This window comes from Taeniopygia guttata, chromosome 2, assembly GCF_048771995.1.
Source record: "Taeniopygia guttata chromosome 2, bTaeGut7.mat, whole genome shotgun sequence".
NCBI classification, from domain to species: domain Eukaryota; kingdom Metazoa; phylum Chordata; class Aves; order Passeriformes; family Estrildidae; genus Taeniopygia; species Taeniopygia guttata.
Window position 1 is genome coordinate 115,717,241 of NC_133026.1, and position 17,143 is coordinate 115,734,383.

Genomic DNA, 17,143 nt, shown 5'->3' on the forward strand with positions numbered 1-17,143 from the left:
AGAGAATGTAGGTGAAGCATAATGACTACAATTTAGAAAGAAGCTGCAATGTAATGCTAGCATCGTGAGATGAGGATGTGCAAACCCTGGAACACCAAGGGCACTCTCAGCACAGTGGTGAACTGGAGCACCCTCTGGAACAGTGTGCACTTTTCTGGCCATGAGAAAGAAGGCAATAAAAAGCCTACTGCAGTAGTGACTCAATGTGCTTATACACTAGAAGGTGATGGAAAATTATTCTTGTGTAGTTTTGTGCTGCGCTTCTTGACCAAGACCAAGCATGCTAAATTCAGCTAAAGGATTTTGTACCCTCAACAACTTCAGTACATATCTGAGTTACAAACTGGCTTAATTTTGCAGAAAAGGGAAACTCATGGGCAAATGTCCAGAGATGGATATTTCATCTTGGAATTTTCAGCTTGTCTTCCATGATAAATGGGAGGATTTTTGAGTACAGGGACAACTGTAGGAAAGGATCGGTGTATGGGGCAGTGTTTCAGGGGAAGGAGCCGAAAAGCTGGCAACCTGACTTCTGAAACATGCACCCCCAACACCAGTCAGATAATTTAAGTGCAACTGGTCTGCCTCAGCCAAGGGCAAAAATTAGAGAGAACGTCTTGACCTACTTTTCAGCTCTGCATTTCTATGATGTACATATTCAATATAATTTGTGGCTCTATGCAATATCAATTACATGGTTAAGTTACACCACTTCTCTCCTTAAAATAAGGGTAGACAGTCTTATCAGGATAGACCCTCAGTCTGTGAGGATCATCACAGGAGCCTGGCAGGCAGAGGAATTACAGAGGCTGATATCCACTGAATGTCTAGACAGCTGCTAAATACAAAACAACAGACAGATGAGCAATTTCTCTTGCCTAAATCCATTTTTGAAGCTACTAAACTTATGCCGTGGATAAAATGCCTGCATTCATTATAGTTATTTCCCTCTGCCTTTTCCAGTCACTGTCTGATATCACTTTTCAATCAAAATAATTACAATCAAAATAATAAGAAATTTTCTGGACCAATTTCTCTCTTTTCTCAAATCTTAAACACACCAACTACATCCAAGCAAAACCAAAAATCATAGCCATGAAGGTATAAAACGTTATGAGTTAAAAATAGCAGCATTTTATTTCTTTCACAGAAAATACTTATTATGGAGGAACAAACAATTTGAGAATCGATTGGAAGTCCATAGTATGAGACATTATTAGGAAAAAGTGCCGCAGTAAGGATGAGCTTGATCTCTAGTATAAGATTACACTACCACCTTCTGCATCTTATGCCTTTTGACTACAGCATTCTGTGTATAATTATTTTGATCCAAGAATCTGTACCTGCAGGGTGAAATGAAATGACTGACAGAAATATTTATTAGCCACATAATTTCGTTACAGTTTCTTTAACTATAGGATAAAGTTATCTGATTAATTAAGACAGAATAGAATTTTCTGTACTATGGTTCATTTAAACTATGCCGAGTTGCATTAAGGAATGATCTACATTCAGAGCCTCTAAAGAGAAGCAAATAGATACAATCAGCAGAAATTACGCTGGAAGTATTTAATGTAAATTGTATTACTCTGTTGCTGTTGCTGTGTGCAATATTAATTATGTTTAGAAATAAGTTTTACTAAACTGCTCATAGCCCATTAAATATTAATCATGAATATAGAAATTAACCTCTGGGGCTATCAGAGACTAATTAGCCATGGCAGAGTACTGTGTTAATGTGCATATTCTGGTTTTGGTACCTGAGATAGCTCAATCAGAGCTGGCTTATGCATGTCCCTATAATGCTGTATATATGCCTCAGCATGGAGGCAGAAAAAGAGCTATTAGCTGAGTACCTAATCTTACAAAGTTCTCTTTTGCTGTATTTTTTTATAATCTGTGAATGTTTGAACCAAAAATAGTTCTAATTCTACCAGGACTGCTTTTAAAGTTATGTTTTCTTTGAAAATAGAAATAGTTCTGAATTCTACTAGGATTACCCTTAAAATTATGTTTCCATGTCCCTAAGTTCAATATTCAAAGGAAAACAATTTAATATTAGAGGCAAAACTGAAATCCTCTCCAGCTGGACACCATTTTCCATCTGTGGTGCAGCAAAAATTTCTGGCAAACACAAACTAGAAAAGTGTATTTTGGGCAAGTTATACTATACCACACTACTCTCTTGGTCTGAAGTTCAGTGTTTATACACATTGCTTCTGTAGCTAAAAGAAGAAACACATATTAAAGACTTTTAAAATAAGCTGCTAAGATGTAACAAATTTGCAAAGAAAGATAAGAATTGATTGGCAAATAAGTAAACTGGCTATTAAATGTAAAGCATAGCATCTACTAGGATTCCCTGGGCTTCTATTCAATTCCTTGGAGGCGATCCAAGCTTGGGTTAGTCTGGTCTGAAACTGCATGTACTGTGATCCCATGTAGAGAACAATGCCTTTTCAGGGTTCATCTGGTTGCATGCTTAACACAGATCAGCAACATTGAATGGAGATTGAAATGTTATAGCAGGAAGTAAAGATTTTGCCCACTAATCTAGCAGCTTCCTAGGAAATGGGAAATTTGGAGTTTAAGTTCCTCTGCAGAGAAGAGCGTTTAACTACTTGGGAATTTTCCTGAGCAGCAGAAACAAGTACCACATACACAGGAATTTAGAAAACCATGAATAAGGCTAGAGGAAAATCAACAAAAAGCTGAGACTCTCAAGTTGAATGAGGTGTATGCTCTCCTGAGGATGTGTACTGACGTCTAAGATGCCTGTGCTTTCTGCATTAAAGAACACTTGAATAAAATGTATGAACACCCTTACAGTGGGAAACAGGATGTATAACTATTGGAGGTATTTACTTTGCAGCACTGAGTTCATGCTCTTGTCTGTGCTCTCTTAACATTTTTGTATCAAAAGATTACACAAGTGAGAAGGACTTAGTCACACTTCAGCAGTTTCTCAGTTCTTTTCAAAAATCATGGGAAGACTAAGATGTTTCCTTGAGGCCCTCAGAACCACTATTCATTTTTCCCCTTTCTCTACCATGCAGAGAACCTGAGCACCTATGGTAGGAGCTCAAAACCAAGCACTTTCTAAATATGCATTGCAACAGCTGAGCAAAGCACTCCAGAGCAAGCCATGTAGCCCCTAAGTAATCAGCCCAAAATCATCCAAGAAGCCTTCAGCAGAACCAAGAACCAAAGCAAGTACACATGAAATTCTCCCTGTTTCTTTGGTTATTCTTTCTTAAAATCCTTAGTGTAAATTTATCCTGAATTGCAACCAAAAAAAAATTACATTATTGTGTTGGAATTCAGCCTGGGTAATATCTAAAATATGGACAAACCCACCATGATTAGAAAAAAATAATCCAAATCTTTAAAAAAAGTTATTTGTCCTCCTTTTACAATGACAGATGATCACTATGCTCTATTCTATTTCAGTGCTAGTGAACTGCGAAATGGAGTAATTACACTGGATAAAGAAGAATGGAAAACAATATGTTAAAAGCACACCAGTTGCATATCTGTTCTTCATCAGAGTCCTATATATTTCTTCTGAAGTATATAAAACTCAGTATCAAAATATTTATATAGCAAATTAATGACTTTTTCCGTGTATAAAAATCCCTGTGATTATTGAGAAATTCTAACAATTATGTTGTTTGCAACAAAACACTGAATAATTGCATGGGAAAATCTTGCCCGAAAGGAGTATGTTTTTGTTTTTTCAAATTCCTTGCAGCTATCTAATCTATCAAATTCTATCTTGAAAAGCCAAGATTTCCAATCCTCTGAGAAATTTTGACAGCAAGCCAAAAATTATTGGACAGAAATGTTTTATGGAAGGACCTAAAAAGTAGCCAAGGTAGCAAAGCAAACATTATTCTGGCAACATCTGAGACTACCAGAGGAGCTTGAGGAAAAAAAATGGTATTCCTAGTGTTTGGCTTCTGCTTCCAACCATGTGGTTGAACATCCTCCTTCTCTTTGAGAAGCTATCTCAGATGAGAATTGCTTCAGCCTCCCAGATGTGTGGGGATGGAAAATCGGGCCTTTATTCTCAGGAGGTGGCACTAATCCTGCTGATCCCTTTCCAGCCTCCATAACCAGACAATCAGCAAGCCGGTCCTACACAAGCACCACGAGTGTGCCAACATCAACAGGACCATTCCTGGTCAGGTGTGATGATTTGTGCTCTACCAATGATGTCAGATTCCACATCTGTCAGACAGTTTCCAGATGTTAACAGGGTTTCTAGATCACAGGAAGAGAGTGGCCTTTCCTGGCAGTGAATTTTTTCCAACCAGATAACCACAGTATAAGACAGAAATATAAATTCAATGAATTGTACACACTACAAACATAATGAAAGGTAAACAGATTTTAAGCTGCTTATAAAAAGATGAACAAAACTAAGTTAAATAGCTTTGTGAGTACTGATCTACTTGATTACATGGTTACAGATGCTGTTCCTGTAAAAAAACTTACTTCTGCTTTCCTTGTCTTGAAGTTTGGTTATCTTCTTTTTTAGTATGCATTACATGTTACATACATCACACCAAGATGTGTTGTCAATATATTCCAAACCTGACTACCAGAAGGTAGAAGATTTCTTATTATTAAGCATATGGAAATAATCCGCATTCCTCTGTCAATGAGGAAAATCTTAGCATGACAGTATCAGAAAACAGAAATTAAAATTAGAAGATAACTGCACTAGAAAAAAATTGCATCTGTATTAACCCTTCAAAATCTCACATGTGACATGTTTAACAACTAAAAAAGTTAAAATCAATCAATCTTTCAAATGAACATACGAATGTAAATAATAATTTTCCTTGGCTGGAATGGAAACTCACCTCTTCATATACTTTCTTAGCATTGCTGTTATCTCCTATCAAAAGGTAACCAACACCAAGGTCATTCTTGAATGAAGTCTCACTGGGAAACAGCTGAACTAATTTCTGTAGAGTAACCAGGGAACCCCTCATGCGACCTGATTTGATTGAACAAGACTTAATTATAAGCGCAGATATAATAAACAGTAGCAAGACAACATCTAATAAAACACAAATCAGAGGCAAGTGGTCCACTTTCACTGACAATCAAGAAGGAAAACCTGGAAAAACTTGTGCAGACAGGAGCACATTCAGCTGCCTCACTGTCACTATGGGTGTACCAGGAATATCTCAGAGAATCACTGAGATATTGCAATCACGCAGTGTTATGGCAGCCTCTTGTGGAGAACCTTTCACAGTGCAGAAATAACATTATTTAAGTTTTAGTTGCTCAATCCTACACAGATAGCAAAGCACTGGACAAAACTAAGTAAACATATATTAATAAACTTCTCCTTAGCTAAGTAAATTCAATTAATTTCTAGTGTTAAGTAATAGTTCTACTCTACCTCTGTTATGAAGTCTATCATGCTTTGTGTGCTCAAAATTAAGTATGTTCCTTGACTTCCTAAATGAGGTCATGCTAAGGAAAAGCAAGATCAAAACAACTTGATATTAAAAATCCAACCCATGGGAACAGAACCCTTGATTATGCCTCATATTCTTATCATCACTTCTCATACATCACAGAATTGAGATCTAAAACTAGAAGCTCTTCTCCTCGTATTTAATTCCATTCTTCTCTATGTTTACCAAAAGTTTATTCTGTGTATGTTTACTCTTCTTATGCCAGCAATTTCCTCTTGATTTTTTTTCAGCTTCAGTATAAAAAGTTTCTTTTTTGTCTGTCAAAAATAAAAATTTTTGACCACCTATCAACATAGCTTCTCATAACATCTGCTGCATTAGCTTTCTACAGGCACTGTTATTCTAAATTATAGACACTAGTTCACTAGAAAAAGTTCAAGTTATGTAAAAATGGTTTTAATTTAAGATACTAGGAAGACAAGTTCAACCAAAACTTCAATGGAATTGTCACCTTAAAATCCTTAGTGATATCTTGAAATCCTTGCTCAGACAACTTCTGTAATTTTTATAGCATCCTCAAAACTTACCAAGGAACTGCTGCCTGTCTGCCTCTCGCTTCAAGCTCAGTTTTATCAGGTCTGAAGGGACGTTTGGCAGACTAACCACCTCATCATAGGTGTTGATAGCTTGTTGCAGCATCTCATTGCTTCTCATTTTCTCAGCTAAGTCATCTTCAGACTAGAAAGAATAACAAAACCATTATTAGAACACCTAATAATCCATTAGTCTTAAAACCAACTATTTTCTTACCAGGAAAACTATGCAATTGTTAGGCTATGAGTTGTGTTTTATGGGAAAGCAAACTAGAATTACCATTAAATCCTTTTACCTACAAACTATTTGAAAGGAGAAATATGAAAAAAAATTTGCACCAAAAACATATATTAACACAGATTTTTGCTTGATATTTGTAGAATTCATAATTTCTGCTTTCAAAAGCAGATGAATCCATCTGTTTTCATAACACAGAAGAAATGCAAAATTTTGCCTATGGACTATTTGTATACTAAGCCTCGCTCTGGAAGCAGTACACAGATCAAAACACACCAAGAGACTTTTCATCTATTCTGACACATTTATTTACACTCTTTATTGCAAATTAATTAGGAATTGCCTTTTGCCTCGCATTAATAGAATATGTACCACACAACTCCTTCAAAACTTAAATTTGTTCATCACATTCAGAAGCAGACCAAAGGATCTATGACCTCTGGACAGTGAAATTACAGCTGCAGTGAATCTAACAGAAGTTATGACTGATCTCACCTGTGGTAAGGCATGCTCATACTCAGCTTCCATAGCTGAAAAAGACTGTGTCTCAAATGCAGAATTTTTAAAGGCTTACTTTGAATTGTCTATACAAATGCATGCATTTTTATGTGTTTAACTCATTCTTCTCAAATACTTCTATATTTATTGGCTTATGTTATTTCTTAAGAGCCACGGCAGATATAACACAAGCATGATGGTGCAGGAGCTACTGTTGGTCTATTTAAATTCACTGTTGCATCAACGACACACATTAAATTAAATTGCTTCAACTGTGTTATCTGTATATGTTATAGCAAGTATCTGAAATCTTTTTGCATTTCTGTCCTTTAATTTTTCCTTGAGTTGCTTTAAAACTTACTATTGGAAATACCAAAAAATATGGTTACTCAGTCAAACAGATCATCAAGCAGCTTTCAGAGACAACTTCAGAAATTACTTTTAAGCAATAACTTATTTTTTCTGATGTACATTCACTAGGAAATAAATTTCTGCTTTTTTCAAAGGAATTGCAGGGCAAAGAATATTAAAGATATATAACAAAGAAGGAAAAATTGTCAGCATAAAATCTGCATAGCTACACCAGTATAAATCATATAAGGAAGTTATAAACCTATCCATTCTTCTTTTCAGTTGTAAAAATGTTAATGAATTCTTCAGACTATCATTTTATCTGGCTCAAATGTATTCAGACAGCAAATAAAGAATTGCTCATATTTCTGAAAAACACACCAACACTGAAATATTTTAGGTTTTTGGGAAAACAGTTGCCTTTTAAAGCCATTAAAAGATCCAGAAAAAAATAAATCCTCATGTCTTATCAAAAATCAAATCTACAAAATGAGCACCTAATGTTGGTTCATGCTTCAAAGAAAAGGAGAAGTACACTTTTGTGATGAATTCTTGACCTTCGTTACCTTTAACCTTCAGGGCCTTTAACCTTATTCTTTGTAGTTTTCCTTCTAGTTAGTGATGAGAAATGGCAAATTTAAATAAATTTTGTTGGTAGGAATATGCATTTAAAATAATACTGTGTTACAGTGTCAATCTTAAGAATAATTCATCTGTCTGAAGCTCATAGTTTTCCTTTTCCTTCAAACAGCTTGAACTTACACATACTGGGTTCAATAAAATTATCATTGATAATTAATATGACTGTTCAGTAAAATGAGTAGTATGAACCTTCAAAGGCAACAGGAAACGAATTTATCGTTGTTTTTACACACTCACAGAAATTTCACCTAATTATTTATTCAGATCTTGGTCTGTATTGACCTTTCATGAATTACTAAAGTAGTAGTAGACAAGTATAAATTGCTGTAAATGGACAAATGAAGTTGGGTCACTGAGATGGGAATTTTGAATGAGAATAAATTTCACAACTGGCTGCAGTGATCTGCCCTTCTCCCTAAAGCCATTCAGGAGGAAGGAAGCATATCAAGCAGATTTCTATAAACTGGTAAATATTAAAAGTGTAACTTAACAGATGTAAGTTCATCACGTGTATGAACAAAGTGGTCTCCTACTGTAAAGAGGCAAAGAGTTCAGCAAACTGTCACCACAGAGAGCAGGGAAGCATTTGGTCTGCTGTATATCAAGTGCTTGTGTGATAGATTTTTGGATAATCACAGCTTTGATTTTAGCATGACCATTTTTATTATTAACCGAGTGGAAACTGGTCGTGACTCCAAGGTCCTTATCAATTGTCTAACAGCACCATTCCTTCCTGCAGTGAGGGCTTCACTTTGTTATCCTGATTAACATGAGTTCAAGGAGTCTTTTATTACTCCTAGTGCAGCAGGATTATTCTATTATTCCCTTTTGAGACATCTCAACACAGCCTAGAAGTATTATAAATGCAGAGATTATTTTCTGATGCCTTCTGGGTTTTGTTTGGGTTTTTTTAGCTTTTTTTTTTTTGAAGGGAAACACCTGAAACATAACTCACTCTACAAGTAAAGCTAATTAAACCTCATCACCCGAGAATTTGTTTTCTTTATCCTTTAACTCTTTCTGTCTTAAAACTCCAAATCCTCTTCTCTGTTCCCACTAGAGCAAGAAGCAGCATTTATCCCAGGCTGACAGACGTGTTGGTTTCCCAGCTACAGCAAATAGGATGTAACAGGTAGTTTCTGCCTGTTGTTCCTGCAGTATTAGCTAGTATTTATCTCATTCACCTGACAGTTCTCCTGAGATCTACAGGATGTACCTTATTTTTTTTGTTGTTGTTATTTACAATACTTCCCACTGAAGTTCCACAAAAGCTGCCAAAGCAACTGGGGAAGGACAATTGACTGAAGAGATACATATGAAAGATCACATTATTCTTTTTTCACCTAGAAAACCAGCATAAATTTATAAATTAGTTCCAACTGGTGTTTATAACTCTATTGGTAAAACAAAATGTTTAATTTAGCTTTTTTCGACACCTATCACTTTTTTTTCTAAGTACCTGTGCTTTCCCGTATCTTGCTCGAGGACTTTGTGGATATTGATTCACTAATGCTTCAAAGGCCCTTAGGGCTTCTTCAACTTTTCCCTGAAAAGCAGAGACATTTATCAGCAATTCTATCTCATAAAAATGCTGAAGGATGCAGGACCTAATAACACATTAGTTTTTCAATTAAAGAACAAACACAAAATAATGCAGACTGAATCAACAGCTTTCACTCATACACTCAGCTTTCCCATACTTGCTGGGATTGCCGTTTTAAGAGCAATTGTCATTATTTATGAAACAATATAATATAACTCTCATGGTGAAAATGAATAACTTGGTTTTTCATACTTTACTCACTTTCCCTTGTTCTCTGGATAAAACGCTGAGATGAAAATAACCTGAAAATAACCTACAAAAGTAAAGACTCTAATAACAAATTTCAGACCAGAAATCTTGCTAATAACAAATTTCAGACCAGAAATAATAGAGAACAGCAAGAAAATTCTGGAGACAGGTGGAAATTTTCCCTCTGCATACCTCTCATGATGAACACTATCATAACTGCAGCTCTTCTAAGGGAAATACTGTAGACTTAATCACAGTGTATTGCTGTTTCCAATTTCTTTGCATGACAATGTCCCTCAGGACATCTCACACAAGTCTAAATGTAACTGTGGTAGTCTCCTGATGGATGTTGATCCCATGATGGACATTGACTAGAGAGTACAGATGGAAGTTGAGAAGAACCAGCCCCACTGTCAAACAGGTGCCAAGCACCGCTTGACAAATTTGGCAATAGACCTTGCTGCCACTCCCACCGTATTACAGCTTTATGAGTTATATGTGTATAAATTATACACAACTGCCTTGCTATCTTCAAATATTATACATGTCTGATTTGCTCCTAAATTTATCCTGCTTTCTACATGATATGTATGGCTCTCTGTAACTTATCAAGAAATACAGCAGGGAAAGAGAGTCAACAAACTGACCCTACAGATTCATCAAATGTGTCTATTACACCTATTTCTGATTAACCAATTGCTTAAGTAACAGAAGCATGAACATTTTTGATTTTGTATTCTAACATGTAAAGAAGGCTTCTAGTGAGGAACAGCGGCAGTGGCAGCCAGAGGTTAGTGCTCCCTATGCAAGAGCCTTCCAGCCCCATCACAGACCTACCAAAACTCTGGGGCTGCGCAGATGGCAAGGTAAAGTCAAAACTGCACAGTATCTCCTGAAAATCAGGAATAATCCTGCAGCTGCAATGACCAAATTGGCTTTTATTTTACTGTACTGAAAATATTATATCTCACTGCTCATCCACCTCAAATCTAAGGTACAGCAAAGACCTGCAGTTGTTATTTATGTGCATGAATTGTCTGTCATATCAGAGTTTTAACAAGAAATACATTCAAAGAACTTGAAGTCCCTCATTTTTAACAGCCACAATCTTGCTTCACTACTTAATCTCACATCTGGAAAAGGGATATCTCTGCAAAGATATTATTTTCTGAAATATTCAGATGAAAGTATAAAACTGGAAGCTATAAGGGGAGATGACTGAAGAGCTTGGGGAGATTTTTGTTTCTTTTACATGGCCAAATTATTAAATTCAGAACTACCCAAACTGCATGATTGATGTTAAGGCTGTGCTGCCTTGGTGAGAAGCAGGAACATCTGTTTCATCCTCTAAGCAGCTGTACAAGAGCCTAGGCTCTCCTAGGACACAGAATCTCAACAGAACCAACACCTGCTTCAGTGATCTGTACCTAACACTCACGAGGCATTGGAAACTCACTGAGAGATCCCTGTACCCAGAGTTATCTGGTAGCACTTGACTTCAGAGGTCAACTGGACAAGAGTGACAGGACAGAACTAACCCTATTTGATGTGATCCATATAAGCAAAAATTCAATGATTAAGCTATCTTCAAGGTATTACCTATCTTCAAGGTAAACAAACACACATGAACAGACATATACTTACAACTTTAAAAATTTAGGACAAACTATCTAGCAGAAATTAAACAAGAAGGACAAATATGCACTGACTATTTTAAAAGTTTAATTTCACAAAAAGTAATCTAAAATTAATTCTCCTTTTTTACAAGTATTTATCGATTTTTGTTCACTGTGTACAATCCTGAGTGAAACATTCAAAACTTACTTTTTTACGTAGTTTTTCTGCAGCATCTAGTTCAGCTTTAATGGTCTTATCAAACTTGTTTAAGAGCTTTGGCTTCTTCTTCTTTTTAGCTAGAAGATTTAACAAATAGACAGCTTATTACTTCTTTCATATTTCAATTGCCTGGAGTAACACTTAGCTAGGGACTGTGCTGGCAAAGTGCATATTTTCTAGTAAGGCAGTTTCAAATTACACTGAAAATAAACTGATTTCTTACTTATTACAATCACAAACTCCTATACAAAAAAGCAAACTTCAGTCATTCAAATAGAGTAACTTGGCAGTTCAGAATAAAGCATTTTTCATCACTACAGTCAAGGATTTTTTTTTCCAAATGGTGCAACTGACATGGAAGAGCAAAGGGAACTGCTATTTTCCCACATTTATATGGTATCATGAAAAATATGATCATCAGGGCACACTAGCAATTTCTAAAAGTTGTGACTATATGCTTTGCTTAGAGCAATTACTGAGGCCACATCTGGAGTGCTGTGTGCAGCTCTGAGCTCCTCAGGACAAGAGACACAGAGCTCCTGGAGTGGGTCCAGTGGAGGGCAATAAAGATGGATGATTAAGGGACTGGAGCATCTCTCTTATGAGGAAAGGCTGAGGAAGTTGGGCCTGTTCAGCCTTGAGAAGAAATGACTGAGATTTATACATAAATTGATTTATACATCAATGTGTATAAATATCTTAAAAGTAGGTGATATGAGGACGGAGTCAGGCTCTTCTCAGTGCTGCCAAGCAATGGGACAAGAGGCAACAGGCAGAAATTAATTCATAGGAAGTTCCACCTGAACATAAGGAAGAACTTTACTGTGCAGATCACCAAGCTTACCAATCTGTCACTGATGTCAGTCTTTCTCTGTCTTATTTATTATCCTCTATTTCATAGGAAAGCAATGTCTTTCCTGCCTTTTCATGCATTTAATGACAATAACGGCCAAGAAGCACAGCACTGGCTCTCTTCCAAGTGTTCACACTCCCTGAATCCAGTAAAATTCACATGAACAGCTCTTATTTCAAGTGTGAGGATCCCTCCACTCCAAACCTTCAGTCCACAGTGACTGACAGGTGTGGTGAGAAGTTTCTCACATTATTCATTGGGCCTGAACAACCCCTAACATGAAAAAGGTTTGTTGAATTTTGTGGTTGGTTTTTTTTTTTTTTTTTCTTTTTAAAAAATATGCCAGCTCAATTTTTCAAGAAATCATTGCTATTTCTAAGGCCTGGCTTGCTTAACAGCAGGAGTGGAAGAACCCAGAAACATCAACTCAAGGAACCAATGAAAGCAAGTAACCTTGAGGACTTTTTAGGTAAATTTTGCTCTTAGTTGGCGTGTGAAACTGTCCTTTGCTGTTAGCATGAAAACTGAGGCATGTCAGTTCCTCTGGGTACAGTATCTGGGGAGCTTCCAATGGGATATTGCCACCAAACACTTGGTTTAGTTTCTGTTCTCTAAGTAACATAAACTGCAATTAAAATGTGAGTTCTCAGTTCCTACGGCATGAACAAAAATCTTTATTTAAGCTTGGCCAGTTACACAGGAACTGTATTTCAGTGAGACAGGACAGGTATTTGTCAGATTTTTAGTCAGCATGGCAACAGTGAGGCTCCTTTGAGGCAAAGGAAAGAAGCTCTCCCACCCATCAAGAAACTCCCACAGCCTGTGCGACACTCTCTGCAGTTCATTTAAGTTTACAAGTACATGAGAAACAGCTCAGAAAAAAAAAGTAAATTAAAAAAGTAAATTCAAATCTTACACGTCTGTGGCACAAAGATACAATATCTTCATATCCAACTTGGGTGATGTGTTCGAAGAACCTATTTACTACCCTCCATTACAGAAAAAAAATACTATCTTCCTATTTTCAGTGCAATTATATATCAGCCCTAGACCAGCAGGAGATCAATATAAAAAGCTGGAAAGGAGTTGTTAACATAAATATTATTCATCTGCTAGGCACCAATATAACACAGTAAACATTATATAACGAGCAAACATTTCCATCTCCCATTCTATTCCTGTGTCAAAGGATTCACCAGGGAGCTTTCAGTGTAAGCATCAAGCATTCCTCTATATTAACCAGATAGCCTGCTATCTCCCTGCAGGGGCATTTTAATAAATTATCCATTGCTTCCTTCTAGTGCAATAATCCTTTAGCAGATGTGACCCAATATATTAAATTCAAAGATACAAAGCAGTTAACTTATCTGTTTTCAGAGGAAAATATATGTAATTTTTCTTCAGTGACAAATTTCTCCATGACACTAAAGTTGTACATGATCACACAACTGCTTGCTTCAGTTTGTGGTCCAAATCAGGTTGAGCATTAAAATGGTAATAGTCCGTTTACATATTGTACTGTGGACTTTCAAGAATACTACCGGGGATTTTCAATAATAGCCTTGGAGAACAGGCATTCTATCTAGGACTGCTGTCATAGGATTCCTGAAGACTTCCTTGGAGAAAACAGTATCCACTGAAAAAGCAGCAAGCTAGGAAGAAGTCTTACAAAAAGCTCTATGCGAGTTCTTGTGCTGGAGACAAAACAATTACCAGTGATGACAAGCAATCTCATATCTCACTTACCAAGATGCAGAATTTAAAAAAAAATATCGAAGTAGCAATGTATTAAAATGCATTACAATAAATGTACAGTAAACTTAATAGCCTGTCATATCATCCAATGAACTGATTTGGCATATGAAAACTAAAATACCAGGAATACTTTGGGTTTATGTTGGAAAGCACCTTGTCATCACCAAAAACAGTGACAGTCTTACTTCTACAAAGGACAGAGAAATTATTCTTGAATAATGAACACACTGTTGGATACTCTTCAGACCACAAGAGAGTCACATAAAAATTAAGGAAAAATAACCAAATTAATAAGAATAATTGAATCAGTCTTGAAGATTGGTTTGAAAATATTTTCCCTTTAATTGGTGTGGGAAGGGGAACAACAATAAGTAAGAACAAAGGGTAAAAAGGCAGCAATAAAGAGTTTGCCATGGGAAGATGGGTACACACTACTCTGTAAAACATAGCTACAGAGATAAAAAGAATAAATTTTTTTCCATATCATCATGGTTAGGATAAGGAAGAGAAGGCTTGAAATGGCTATAACAGAAAATTTGTCTTGAACATCTGGAACTACTATCTCTGAGCAAGCACAGTAGAACAGGCTGCTGAGGGCAACTGTGGAATGCTAATTACTGAAAATTTTGTTTATTTGAAATAACAAGATGTGTAAGCATCTGTCAAGAACAATGCACACAGCTGATAAGGCCTTCAGTCAACTAAAGAGACAAAGTAAGTTTTAGGGTCCCACTTAGTCATATGTTCTACAATTTCTGTAATATACTATTATATGTTACTGTGCTTTAGTGCCAACACTGTAATTACACAAGTAACTTTCACTCTCTCATTTGACAATCAAAGAAATCCTCACAGGATCTCACTGTGCCAGTCATCACAGCAGCTGAGATTCCTCCTAGCCCAAGGCTAGCAATAGAATATTGAAGTTCTAAAAACTTTTCCAATGCAAAATTTCACCTCAGTGCTATAACTCCAGAAAAGCCATAAGTGATTAAAAACAGTCTTGTGATAGAAAGCAATCTCAATTACCACTGCTCTTATTAGCTTTTTCTGTAAAAATAAAATACTAATAACATTCAAAGAATCAAGTTCTGTAAAATCTTCATCTGAAACAGATTGTTTTACCTTAAGAAACCATCCAAACAGCATCAGAAAATCAATTTTGCAAACTGTTGATTTATTCACAGAATTTTATTTCTTGATACTTGATAACTTTTAATGTGAAAAGCTGCCTTAAGATATAATAATCAAGGAATTAAAACCTTCTAGAATTTCTAGACAAATGTCCTCACACGATCAAATGTCTGCAAATTCTTGTGTAAGTGAGCAGAAAACCCAAGGCTGGAAATTGGTACAAAACACCAAGTAGACATTTATGTTAAGGCAGTTACATGGAAACAATGAAAACAAAAAGAGATAACTAGTACATGGCAAAAAGAGTTGATTACATATGACACTAAGTCCAAAGCAATAGCAAAAAAACTCATAGAAATGTCACAAATAACTAGTAATACCACTTCTATAATGGAGCAAATGAATCCTCTCTAGCTTCCAGAGAAGTGGGAATGGTTGTGCATGTGAAATCACTCCATTTCATCTTTTCATCTGAAATATAACACCATCATCCAGGCTAAGGAAAACCTCATTCTCCTAAAAGAGAAGACACTGATGTCCTGCCTGATTAGATATCAGTCTAGTAAATCAAAACAGCTAACATTAGACAGAACTGGACAAAAATATTGAATGCTATCATGCAATCATGATTGCCTTTCACAATTAACACACTTTTTGCCCTAGGGAGATGCCACACACTTGATTTTAACAGATAGCAAATTTAAGTGGGTGAAGAAGGTATTTTCTACACTGTAAAGGTTTCAATTTGCTGTTTCCTGAGAAGATAATTTAAAAGATAGGGTATCTTTACCACAGCACATAGCATGAATTATTTTGTCCTTGCTGCTATACTCTGAGCCTCTGATCAAAGGATGTATGTACAGTTTTCTTCCTCAGCAAAGTAAGTAGGAGATAACATCATGCTGCTATTAACACTTCCAGAACAATTACTGTTTGTATCTAAAAACCAGTATGCACTTCCATACACTTAATACAAACCATCTCTCACTCCTATGCCTTGTAAAATATTCTACAACTCTATGATTTTACTCTAACCCAACAGACATGCCAGGAAGGAAACCTCAAACAGAGAGCTTTTAGCTGATGTGCAGCCATGACCAGGAGTAAATTTCAACTGGGATTACCTCAGGAAGTTTTCCACTTGCTGCCCTTTTCTCCCCCTCCCCCTTGCTCTGAGTACTAATGATTCCCTTCCTAAGCCTTCTGCTTCCTTTCTTATGTTCAGAGCCTAGGAAAACTGGTGGGATGGGAAGGCAGGCTTACCTCCAGTGCTGGAGCTGACATTTTGAACCTGGTCTGTTCACTGAGAGCAATGAGTGACAGCCTGGCTGGTCTGACTGAGACTTTTGGGGGAAAGGTTGCCTTTCACACAGAATAAATGGTCTTGCTTCAGTCTTTGGAAACTAATGCTCTAAGATTTACAGTCAACTGAGAGGGGCCTGCTTTGTGATTATGAGAGTCCATATTACATATTAACATAAGTATTTCTTGTTAAACTTGTATTTAATGAAATTTCTAGGTCCTCAGAAATAGTGAGACAATAAGATTACAATCCCTCTGTGGACTTGAGGGAGAAAACACGAGGATGGAAAGATATTACTCCCTATCTAACAAACCACCTTGTAAATGTGGTTTGGATCTTGTAATTAGACTTTTTAATTCACTCATTGATTCATTCATACTGTCATTATGATGTTAAGGGAGCATTCCTGGTGGCTTCCTTGATATTGCATCTGCTATTGCTTGCATGCAAAACAGAGAGGAGTTAGGACTCCAGTTTTAATTACATCTGTAAGATATAAGTGATTCAAGATAAAGGTTGGTCTTTACAGCTACCTTGAGGATGCATGGTCCCCAGTTTCTGATTTGAAAAGAAGTACACTGGAACAATCCTACTCCATTGACTGTATGTTGTGCTTACTGCTATCGAGAAAATTGAATGACCTCAATGCAGGAGTTGGACAAAATGGCCTTTAAAGGTCCTTTGCAACCCAAACGGTTCTATTATTTTATGAC

The 17,143-nt window shown here is 36.4% G+C and overlaps 1 protein-coding gene across 9 annotated transcripts in view; it reads right to left on the reverse strand.

The window, feature by feature from the left end:
- Window positions 1–17,143, reverse strand: part of ASPH (aspartate beta-hydroxylase) — a 110,644-nt gene that overhangs the window by 25,839 nt on the left and 67,662 nt on the right. For all 9 annotated transcript variants that reach the window (XM_072924685.1, XM_072924688.1, XM_072924687.1 and 6 more), the window contains 4 exons: window positions 11,374–11,462; window positions 9,217–9,303; window positions 6,023–6,173; window positions 4,869–5,005 (listed from right to left, as the gene is read on the reverse strand). In XM_072924685.1, coding sequence (XP_072780786.1) covers window positions 4,869–5,005; window positions 6,023–6,173; window positions 9,217–9,303; window positions 11,374–11,462 — 464 coding nt within the window. The remainder of the gene's footprint in view (window positions 1–4,868; window positions 5,006–6,022; window positions 6,174–9,216; window positions 9,304–11,373; window positions 11,463–17,143) is intronic.